At 33.7% G+C, this 12,837-nt stretch overlaps 1 protein-coding gene across 1 annotated transcript in view; it reads right to left on the bottom strand.

Moving 5' to 3' along the window:
* Positions 1-9,019: 9,019 nt before the first annotated feature.
* The window catches only part of LOC149820205 (F-box protein SKIP8-like), a 28,021-nt gene continuing 24,203 nt past the window's right edge, over positions 9,020-12,837 (bottom strand). Inside the window, exon 3 of the mRNA XM_089982396.1 lies at positions 9,020-9,679. Within this exon, the coding sequence (XP_089838522.1) occupies positions 9,415-9,679 (265 nt within the window). The 3' untranslated portion in view covers positions 9,020-9,414. The remainder of the gene's footprint in view (positions 9,680-12,837) is intronic.

Genomic DNA, 12,837 nt, shown 5'->3' on the forward strand with positions numbered 1-12,837 from the left:
ATATATATATATATATATATATATATATATATATATATATATATATATATATATATATATATATATATATATATATATACTTAAAGGCAAGTTGTGGTTAGGCATGCCAGCTACTAGTTATACAACCATATACCAATGGGTTTTGAACTTGCAATGTCCCAACACAAGGTGACATGCACTGGCTGCTTCTACAGGCAACCCTATTCGGCACAACCAGCTACTAGTTATACAACCATATACATCTAGTTTGTTTATATATATATATATATATATATATATATATATATATATATATATATATATATATATTATTTTTATCATCAGACATGGCACAAGCCAAGCATGCTGAGGGCGTGCATCTCTCAACCGGTGGGTTGTTGCCCTGAGTAGTGGCAACGCCCAGTCCGCATAAGGGTCGACAAACCCTGGTCGTGTCAGGCCAGGCCTACCAGACAGGTCTAAACTGACACCCCATTCTAACTAGTAATTAAAAGTGGGTTGGGGTCGAACAGTCCCCAACCCGTTTCCATACTCACTCACGTATATCATAAGCACAACTAAATTTTTTTTTTTAATATGTATATGAACACAACAACAAGGTAGGGGCTGAATTTAATACAGACTTAACTTTATTGACACCTACATTTTTTTTAACTCAAATGAGAGACATCAAGAAAAATAATAGTGCAAGCCATGAGTGTATGTTTACGTGGTTAAACCACAAGCATACCATATATGTAAAACGGCATTCATATATTTTCAGCACTTGAATGAAAAAAATCAAAACACAACCTTGCAAGTCCTGACACCAAATCACACATACATACATGTGTACAAATGATTTAAATCTAATTTCAGCATGGATCTAGAATCATGAATATATATATAGTTTTTTGTTTAAACTAACATAAGGAAGAGTCCTTCTAAACAAGGCATGGTATGAACATATATTTTTAAAACTTAATTTTAATAAATACACTATTGTCTCATGCATGATCATGATCATATTCATCAATAGACTCAAATAGATGTATGCACCTTGTATGATAAAACCAATATACATGTATATACTTTATTCTTTAGAAAAAAATAATTTAATCGACCATATCAGCATCATTCTAGGATAAAAAGAACCATATGCATCAACGAGTGTATGTTAGGCTAAGATCTATATACACCTATTATTTTTATTTCTTATAGTACATGCATATTTGCGTGAATCAACTACAGGAATTATGCTATTGTTCTCACCATCTAAGGTGGACCGATACATATACCGAGCCGTGTTCCAACATAATCACATGTACTGCACATTTTTTTTTGAATAACAGGGATTGGTTTAATCTTTAATCTATCATGGCTAAATACCATGGTTGAGTATATGTATTTTCATACATATATTCAAACGATATGCATCATATTTGTGCTACAGGGCACCGAGCACACACACAAGGATATCATTCCCCTTACAAATCAAGTCACCACTAACTCCCGTAGTATGCCGGATCAAGAAGGCGCTTTTCCACAACCGTCAAGCAACTCTGATGTGTGTTGAAGTTCTTCGATGGTTGAGGAAGAAGAGATATGGAAAAGCGAAGAAGATGAGATATGAGAAAGAAATGCACATTTTGAGGGGGTCATGCGTGGGATAGGGGTTTCAAGCATAAAGGAAACCCCCAAAAAGAAAATCTTGAAAGTTTTCTCTTGTGAAACTTTCACATTAAAATTTGTTGCCTCTTTTGGTTTAGAAACATCCCAATATGAGTGTGAGAGGGCTGGCATCTCATTTACACTATTTTATTTTTTTCTAACACTTTCCTATTAAATTTAAAATCAACTCATAAGTATGAAAATGTGTGGGCATGGGAGAAGGTCAACATACTTAATGAAAATTGGATTTTCTCATTTACTCTTTCTTAATTTGAATTAGAGCCATCTTCAAAAAACAAAAAAATGTGTGGGGCTACTTCCACTTGCCAAAACTCATTTTTTTCTATTCTCTTCTATAAATTATTCAAAATTCATACTTTTAATGCTTTCATGACTACTTTCCTTATTACACAATCTTTTATTTTCCAGCCATGCTTACATGACAGCTACTCTTGAAAAAAATGTATAGGCTATTTCTTAGCATGAAAGTACGCATGTGTGTGTTTCCTAAACTTCATAAAATTAAGTATAAAACATATGGTTTTGAAAGTAAGCTAAATATTTGTCAAAATGGAAAGTATAATTACCTTAATCCATACAATGTCGGGGGGGGGGGGGGTATGAGAGCAATACACATTGACTAATTTAGAATTTTATTGTCCTATTCTTCCCACATAAAATGTGTAGGCAATTTCTTATACTTACCAAAATGAATTTTCTAACTTTTTTTCCTCTTAAAATTTATCTTAGTCAATAACAAAAGAAATTGTGCTATATGAGGAATTTCTTCATGTTTTAAACTAAAATTTTGAATTACAAACCAATATTCGTGTATTCCATTTTGGATGCTTGATTGACTTTATCTCTATTAAGAAAAATGTGTATTTTTAAAAATAGTCAAAGTTTTGTCAAAAAAAAAATATAGCACATCACAACAAAAGCCATGTGTGTGGTAGGATTTGAACTCCAATCATCTCTCTAAGAGGTAACAAACCTCTCCGCAACACTAATTCTTTTTTTGATGAAATTAATGTCTACACTAATTTATTTGTATGTATATAGGAGTTAAAGTTTTGTCAAAAAAGAAATGTAGCACATACTTTCAAAACCATGTGCGGTGGGATTTGAACTCATGTCATCTCCTAAAGAGGCAACAAATCTTTCCAAAAACACTATTGCACTTTTCATTATAAGTTATGTCTACATGAATTTATTTATATGCATATGGGTTTTCTAACGGATCTCAAATTTGGGTTGGATCGCATAATAGTTTGGATCTTCTGAAACTCTCCGACTGGATTTTGGATCTTGGTTGGGTCATACAATATTTTGGATATATTAAAAATCCAATCAAATCCCAACTGGGTTTTGGAGTCATCCAAGATCCAAATCCTCTTGCCATATCTGAATCCAAATATTGGATCCATATGATCTTGTTCAGATCCAAGATCCATTTATATCCAATTTATTCGAAATAATATCATATTATCATATCCATTTAAAAAAATCACTTTTATTTATTTCTATAATTTTCAAAATTTTCCAGGTTTTACATTTATTGCAACCTCCCTTGTTTTTTCTTTTTTGTTTTGTATTTTCCCTCTTTCTGATTTTTCTAAAGAGTGCTTTCTTGAAACTTGTGCCATCTCCAATCGAATTTCTTGGGGTCTACTCTAGATTTTTGGAGATTTGCATCACCTTCAACCACTATTGATGCCTAGCTAAGCAGCTCTCACTCATCTCCTTCTTCTTTATCGATTTTCCCCTCGTTGTGAGTATTTTCTCCCTAGTCACTTTCCTCCATTTGATGTTCTTGGGATTTATGCTCGATTCCTAGCATTGAGAATCATGCTCTTCACTTTGATGCCATCTCCGTATAGCATGGAGTTTTCTTTCTCCACTTTCCTTTTTGAATTTTACCTTGTTTTGGATTGATTTCCCAAGAAATGGATTTTCCTTGGAAAATGTGGATTGGGAGGCATGCAGCCATGGTTAGGGATGCCTAGATTTGCATGCAGAATAGAAGAGATTCACAACATAGTCGATCATCCCTACTATTACAGATTTTGGTATTCTTTTAGACAAATTCTTGAGAAATCAATTTACCCAAATTCCAATTTGTATTAGTTTTTATGCGGATAGACATTCTGACACCTCGTTATTTGTGTAACCCTTATCACTCTCTGTCAGTCAGAGAGCACTACAGTTGAACCATACTTACTATTTTTACTTGGTGTTGCACGTGCACACCAAGTGTTCAGTGAATTACGAAAGAGTCAATTGGGTGCAGAATTCATGAAACCCCTCAGATTTTCGGGTTTTGCTATATGTATATTTCAGATCTACGAAGGTAGAGTCCCTAAGCTAAACTCGTAGAATGCATAATTCGGTTTTTTGGTATCCATCTAGTATGTTTTTATCGCTATGCGGCCTAATTCGTGTAGTGTAGTTTCATGTTTAGTGAATTAGGTTTTGAGATGCCTAACTAGTTTATGCCATGATTAAATTATTTAATGTAATGAGCATAATTAAATTAGTTTATTTAATTCTATAATACATGTTTATAATTCTAAAAATTTAGTTTATGCATTGGGAATTGTGTTGCATGTTAAATGTTTAGTAAATGCCCAAGAGAGCAAAAATTTTAGATTTAGTAACAGTTTTGAATGGGATCTCAAATCAATTTCAAATATGAATCATGTATTTTTAAAACTCAGTTTCAAATTATTTTATACATAAATGTATCATGGTTTATTTATGTATGAAAAGCATTATAAAAATGCATATGAGTGATCACAAATGTGTATAGTTAACCATGTTAATACACGCATCGTAAGTGCGGTTTTTGCACATGCTCACGCATAATCTATGTTCGCATTTTGAAAGTACTTAAAGTATGTATCAATTCAGTTTAAAATTATATAAATGCTTAAATGTATGTACCATGAAAATATGCAAATTGTCATGCAGGTATCACAATTAAATGATACTTAATGCTAAGTGTCGCACACGGCTAAAAAGCCAAAGTGCATAGAATGTAATGCAATGAGAAAATCAGGTAAATACTCATGGTAAGTGAAATGGATGCAAAAGCATCGCATAAATAATAATTGTATTAGAGATTATGATGAGCATGATTTAAATATATGGGAATAGAAGTATTTTTTTATTTTAGATGGCAGAATATGAAGTATTTTTGCAAGTACATGTGTGCATATGCACGATTGAAATGAATGTTGTGTGATTGATATGAATGCATGGATAAATTTAATGATTGTGCAAATATTTTTATGTGAAGTATGTCATCTATGTAATAAATGTATCATGCATATGAATTTAAATTGAATGATTCATGCATAGGGGCATGAATGAATCATGATATATACTATGCATCAAATTTGAATGAGTCATATATCATGCATGAGGGCATGAATTAAATGACATGTATCATGTATAAAGACATAAGAGAGTTATTCTATAAGAAAATGGCACTAAAATGTGACCAATGAGTTTAATGAAAAGATAACCCAGGGACCACGGGTCCAAATAATGCGCCGGTGAAGCTGAACTCTCAGAGATGACTGGCTCCATCTCAATAGGGTTGCTATACTCTCTGTTATACCATATGAATTTGAATAATCAAGAGAAATAATGCATTAGATTTGTAGAATCACTTTTATCATGTGCATAAACATATAGATGTAAATATGTAAAATTTTCTAATATTTGTGTATATCCTTCCATATGAATGTACATCTGAATAAAAAAAATATGTATAGGGTCATGTGTTTGACTTGATTATTCAAGTCATGAACTTGATAGATGCACGTAAGGTGCATATGTGTGCGAGATACATGGGAAAGGTCGAGAGAAATGAACTATTCTCCATATGATTAAAATGTCAAAGTACATAAATGGTCATAAGAACGGACCTAATGATTACATAAATATATAAATGCATATCATACTCATGAGATGGACATGTGTATGCTCTTTTTAAGAAAAGAATGTAAATGCTTTCATTTTTAATAGATTGGTATGTCTTAATTACTGAAAAAGCATACGCGTATAAAGTATGCTGGAATGGCTGAATGGGATTTTGACTTGTTTGTTATATACAACTTTATAAATGCATATGTTATGTTTGAGAGGAACACTTATGTTCTAACTTGTTTAAAAACCATGTGCATGTGTTTCACGCTGAATATGGTCAAATAGGATTTGACCTACTTACATTGTGCAATTATATATGAATTACTTAATTATTATTTAATTATGTGAATGAATGACATGGATATAAATGGATAAATAAATGTTGTTGTGAATTCCCTTGAACCTTATTTTATAAATGATGGAAATCACACTTTGGTTGTACCATTACAAACTTGATTTGTATTCTTCAAGTTTGGTTTTGGGGTTCCTACAGGCATATTGTTAATGTCTTACAATATTACAAATATCATCCTGGAGGACTAGGCGATGGTCAAGTTGTTGCAAACCTAAGGGAACTCTCTTACTCATTACAATCTTTAAGAAATCCAAACTTTGTTTACATTTTAAAGGGTTATAAAACATTAAAATTTATTGTTCTCGAGCATTCTTTAAAGACTTGTAAATACTTTGGAATGACATTTCATTGTAGATGTTGCCCTTTCTTTTATGCAATAATTACGAATATGATTGCAATTATCTTAACCCTTAAATAAATTTCATCTTTCGCATTTTTATATGTGATTTTTTCTAGAGTAATAAGCTCAATTAGGTTGTATTTAAGGTTGATTTCATACTGTATTTGATACTGGGAGGCTAATATAAGCTCATGCTTGCGCTCAGACAGGTCATCCAATATTTGAAATAGTTGAAATATGGTCATAAATAAACTCATTAACGCATTACTCTTGGGAGTCATGTAAAACTTTGTAACAAATAAAAAAATTTAAATTTTTTTAAAATTTTGGGTTTTAAAAAAGTTTTAAAGGGTTGAATTTTTTAGGAATGTTACACTTACTCTCACTTTTTCTGACATATACACAATGGTCTAACCTATTTGTCATATAACACAATTTGGTATTGCCTTATTAAATATCGTAAACCATTGTTTAGGTATTTCCTTAAGCCCGTATAAAGTTTTTTTTAATGTGTACACCTTATCCTCTGGATATTTTATAACAAAGCCTTCTAGTTGTTGCATATATGGTATCTTTTAATTCACCATTCAGAAAGAATATTTTTACATCCAGTTGATGTCATTCAAGGTAAAAAAAATGCCATTAAGGCTAATATAATTCGAATGGAAGCAAATTTCACCACGAGAGAATAAGTTTCTTTATAATTGATGCCATCACATTGAGTATATCCTTTTGCGACCAATCTTGCTTTAAATTTGTTAATGGTTCCAACAACTTTATATTTCTTTCTTAGGACCCATTTGGAACCAATTACCTTGTGATCATCAAAAAATGTTATTAGTTTTCATACTCCATTCTTTTCTATTGAATCAATTTGATCTTGCATTGCATCAATCCATTCATTGGATTCATACGAACTAATCACATCCTGAAAGCTAACCCTTTGAAGGTACATGCATTAGTGGATTGGCCAACTCCTAACTTCATGGGTTGGCAATCGTCTATCGTATGTTTATTCAAAAATTTTAGTACCATTATGACACCTATCACGAAATGCTTTGAAGGTATTTTATTTCAATAGATGCCTACAGCTGAAAAGACAAGATGACTCATGCACCCTTCTTGGCTCTTACTGACTTTTTTAAGGTATTTGAGATTGAATGTGATGTCTCTCATGTGGGAATTGGCATTGTTCTTAGTCAAAATCACCATCATGTCAGTTTCTTTAGTGAAAAGTTGAGAGCCGCTAAGCACAAATATTTCACATATGATTTGGAGTTTTATGCCATTGTACAGCCGACAAAAAATCGATATGCTACAAGCTTGAATCTGTTATTTTTTTAATAAATATAAAATTACCAAAAAATTTGTAAATATTATTTTAAAATTATTTTAATGGTTTTAACATGTCAGGTTATTATTGACACATAATAATTTATTATTATTTTTGGGCCAATACAAAACGATTCACTTGAGCATAGATAGCCAAACGATTCAGAGCCGATACTAATTCTCGCATTGGAAATACCTTAATAGACAGCTAAAACTAAGTGTTAAACATGCTAAGTGGGTCACTTACTTGCAAGAGTTTATTTTTACGATTAGACTTCAAGTCGAAACTTTTAACCGATTTCGTAAAACTACTCTCCTTACTACCATGTTTATTCAGGTTTTCGGTTTTGAGAATTATAAAGAGTTGTACCCTAGTGAACAATATTTTAGGGACATCTGGGGGAGTTGCCTTTCGGATAAATACCTGTGACTCTCAATTCTCTATATATGATGGTTATTTATTTCGAGAGATGGCGTTGGTGGCTGGTGTGGAAAAAACAAAACATAAGAATTTTTTATACTATCGCAAAGATCTGATGGTGTTAGGTAGTAGATTGCAGGGTCTTATCTATCTATGGGCAGATGATAAATGGAGAACTTTTTTTTCTTTTATAAGCAAGCTGGGGTTAGGCAGACCCCGACCAGGAAAAGGAGATGAAAACTAATACAGATCCAAAATTGACGGGAACCACTCTGGTGGTTAGTCCTTCCAAATCCTATGTATCACTATTCTTTTTTTAGTGTCTCCTTGTTACCACTTAATTCTTTTTCACAAGTTTTTTCCTCTTCCACAAAGAAGAAAAAAGGTATCTGGATTAAATCGTACTTTAACGAAAACAACAATGGATGAGAATGATGTAAACAGAAAATAAAAAGTCAAACTGCGTCCATGCTGTTCCTAAACTGTACTGACGAAAGTTTGGCTAGATTTAGGAAGCAGACATCAAATATATCCCGCTGTATGTCCAGAACAGCAGGAAATATTCATAAAACTGTCAAAAGTATCCAATAATAATAATTTTTAATGCAACATAAGCATAATAAAATGGATTACATGTGAAGGTTTGAATTTCGAAGCTTGCCATACAACCCTTCAAAATTATGAACATGCTTCAACCAATGCACAGATGCCCCAATTTACTAACTGACATCCCCTTACCAGTAACATGACTCAAATAGCTTTTCTTTTAGAGAGGTTTCATAAACAAACAATGAGGGTCTATCTCCAAATCATTGTGAAATGTGAAGCACCATCCTTGTAGCAAATAACGAGTTTCTACATACAAAATGTGTAAGAATAGACAACGCTTTACCTCTGAATAAAACCACCCACATACACAACTTCGTACTCAGCTTTGTCCACAAGAACCCTTCTATCACAGACTGACCAAAACACGGTGACAAGGAGATCAGCAAAATGAATGAATTTTATGTACAGTAAAGAATGGTTGCCTTATCCGTTCAGATCATTCAAACCAAGACCAACTTGCTAGACATCAACATTCATCTTACATCCTTTAATTTGACAAAAAGTCTTCTCACATTCTGTATAAAAACATACATACTCGAGGGCTGGACAACTCATGATGAAACCTGTACAAAGCTGTTAGATTGCTCCCACTTTGAACCAACCGGAAAAACAAAAAAGGGAACTGAATAAGGGGTGAAGGAACATGGGCAAGAGAGCCTAAGAACCAACATGAGGTTGGCATGAATATCATGGAATTTTTTTTCCATTCTTCATTTTGATTGCGATTGCTGAAAGCTATCAAAAATAACCTGGTATGTAGATGCTGTATCGGAATCATTGGTTCAACCAAAAATTAAGTGGATCAACCATGGGATCAGTCAGCATCACCGAACTGTGGTGATGAACCATAAGCCATTGCCCATTGTGAAACTCATAAATATTGGTGACATTAAATGGGCCAGAATCAACATCTACATGTGCTTTCATGGTGACCCAAGCCATCTCAGGTAGCACACGGACACCCACATCCCTGATCTGAAAGGCTATTCCCTGATGCCAATTGAAAGCTACTGCCCAGCTCTCCATAACAGCGTCGTACCTGAAAAAAAGTACCAAAAGTTGACAAATTAATTAAAAAGTTTCATTCTTTCAATATACAAACTAAATGCCTTTTATAGATCTCATTAAAGCAATAGCTAGCTCACTCAATAAAGTACCATCAGCACAGGATTACCAACAAGAATGACTGAGAAAACTGTCGAGTTAAATCAGAAAAATGTTTTCATTCCCTCAACAAGTCAAGAAATAACTCAAATGCATGTCATCTGACATAACGAAGGGCAGTCAAGGTTATTTCCAGTTTTCTATAACACAGTCATACCCTTACCAGGGAACCATTTAAGCCTACCTTGGCTAAACAGCCCGAGATATGTTCTGTCATCTTACGGGAGAAACAATAACATAGAGCTTTTTATCTGCATGTGAAATATTACTCTTCTTTTAAGATAAACCCTTTATTTTTCTTAAAGAGTACCCAAAAAAGTATTTACATCCTGGGCATTTTCAGAACTTGCATTACTTATATTAGGAACAGAGGCTGTCCCCAATCTCTGTCACATGGATATGGCTGTGTATATGTGGGATTACATAGATATGGCATAAGGCTCTGAATACGGGGACAGTCATTTTTATGAAGTTTTTCAATAATACTGGCATATGGGGATAAAATACGGGAGTAAAGATGGAAGTATCCAAGCAAAATACTCCTGAATATTAAATAGACTATACTGCCAAATCCCCATTGCATCCACAGGATTGGATAAAATTATACACCCAAACCTATGTCACATAGTTGCGGGTGTGGGTGCGGATACGACAATGCGGCACCCTAAAAAACTTGGGTGCGGGGAGGGTTTATATATATATATATATATATATATATATATATATATATATAATTTTTAATAATTTTAAGTTAACACTAATGAAATAAAAACAATTATCACATCATCAATTCATCATGTATAAATTCATGCAATAAATCAAATTAACAATCTACAAATGTTATTCCTCATCAATAAAAAATAACACCACATTGATGCGGGGATATATATATATATATATATATATATATATATATATATATATATAGGGTAACTGAAATATGTTAAACAACCAAATATGTTAAATGGTATGAACCAAAATTTTCAAAGATTTTTTTACTTTTTTTCAAAAAAATTACCATACGGATGTGATCTAGACACTTGGTTTTGTAGAAACAAACTCTTGGATCATCCAATTACAATGTATAAAAAGGATCTTTTAAGGGTTGAAAATCAATGCCTTAGAATTTTCATAAATATTCAAGCATAAAAAATAGCATTTCTCGATCCAAGAGTCGATTCCTAGCAAATGAACCACGCCGAATGCATCTGCAGGGTTGGATTTGCAAAAAAAAAGCTATGAAAATCTCGATTCATACCAGCAAACATATTTGGTTGGTAAACATATTTCAGTTTATATATATATATATATATATATATATATATATATAGAGAGAGAGAGAGAGAGAGATAAAACTGGACTTGGTTAGGGTTAACTGAATCTACTTTTGAACAGAAATGGACCTCAATGTGGTTGACTTCACCTGACACAAAGGAAGCTGTGTCCAAGTGTCATATCTGAATGGGTGTGGGTGCGACGCAGGTTCGACGCCTTGTTAGAAGAGTCTGTGTTACATAGACCCAAACATGCTTATCTAAATAACTGTGATTAAACCGCTCATCAAATGTAGCCATTAAATCTTGTAACATTACTTCCTTTCCAAAATATCCATCATTTAGTGATGGCAAATTCCATGTCTGGCCCAATTTAGTATGAATGCCAAGACAAGGAAAGCTACTAAATTGACTGTCGCCTTGCAAGTTAACCCATGCTTATCGGCATTGCTTATGATACATGGGAATCACAGGTCCGAGGAAGCAGGGTGAGAATTGGTCAGGAACCACGATTCCCATTGAAATCCCAATTCCCATGACATGAATCACGATTCTTATGCTCACACAATTTTCCATATTGTTTCCTAAATGATTTCTCAAAATGCTTCGCACTCGCTTCATGCTTTCTGAATCCTCTAAAAAATTGAAATGACTTTCCCAATTTTGATTCTCATACCGCTTCCCGATTCTGAATCTTACTCTGGTAACCATGAGTTAACCATAATTCTGCCTAAACAAATCTCCCATTCAACAAACCAGCTTCACAAAATGCAAACTAGCCATCTTCTCCCTCCCATTTGCAATTTTTTACATGTGAAGTGATATCCAACAAGCACCAAGAACTTATGAGGCTAGGGCATAATGTGGATTTAGAGGAAATCGTCTCATCTGGGTTTAAAAAGCAAGTCATCTAGTAAAAAAGCAATTTACCAAAGGGCTTCCATAATGGCATCAAAATGTTAACTTGAAAGGGCAGACTGCCAGGCTACTGATGTGTAGTGTCCAGGAGTTGAGGAGACAACAAGCACAAAGGCACCTCTTTTGGAATTGATCGTGTTTTAAGAGAATGTTGGGTTAAGTGGGTTAAACCATGAGCTATGTCACATAGGTGCAGGTGCGGGTGTGGATGCGGGTGCCGGTACGGATGCGGGTGCGGCACTTTAAAAAAACTTGGGTGCAGGGAGGGTGTGTGTATATATATATATATATATATATATATATATATATATATATATATATAATTTTTAACAGTTTTATGTTAACACTACATGTATGTGTGTGCATTTATGTATTTATATATATAATATAGATAAAAATGGACTTGATTAGGATTAACTGAATCTACTTTTGGATAGAAATGGACCTCAGTGTGGGGGACTTCACCTAACACAAAGGAAGCTGTGTCCAAGTGTCGCACCCACCAGGGTGCGGGTGTGGTGCCCTGTTAGAAGAGTCCGTGTGACAGACCATGAGAAATCAGGGCTAGGCTTTGCCACCTGCTGGCTAGTATCGACCATGAAGATCATTGGAAGCAATTTTTATATTTGCAACAGTTACGGAAGCAACCCCTCAGGCCCTTCTAATCAAGATTTTGGTTACAAATATGGAGTTTAGTTGTGAAGAAAAATTTCCTTTGGGAAAAGATTAAATACCCCATTGTTTGATTTATGACGGCATGAGGGAATTTAGGCTGAAATGGAAGGTTGACTACAAAAGCAAATCTTTTCAAATATGGATGATGTATAGAATGGACAAGACC

Source organism: Nuphar pumila, chromosome 12 (assembly GCF_984573655.1).
Source record: "Nuphar pumila chromosome 12, dmNupPumi1.hap1.1, whole genome shotgun sequence".
Taxonomy (NCBI): domain Eukaryota; kingdom Viridiplantae; phylum Streptophyta; class Magnoliopsida; order Nymphaeales; family Nymphaeaceae; genus Nuphar; species Nuphar pumila.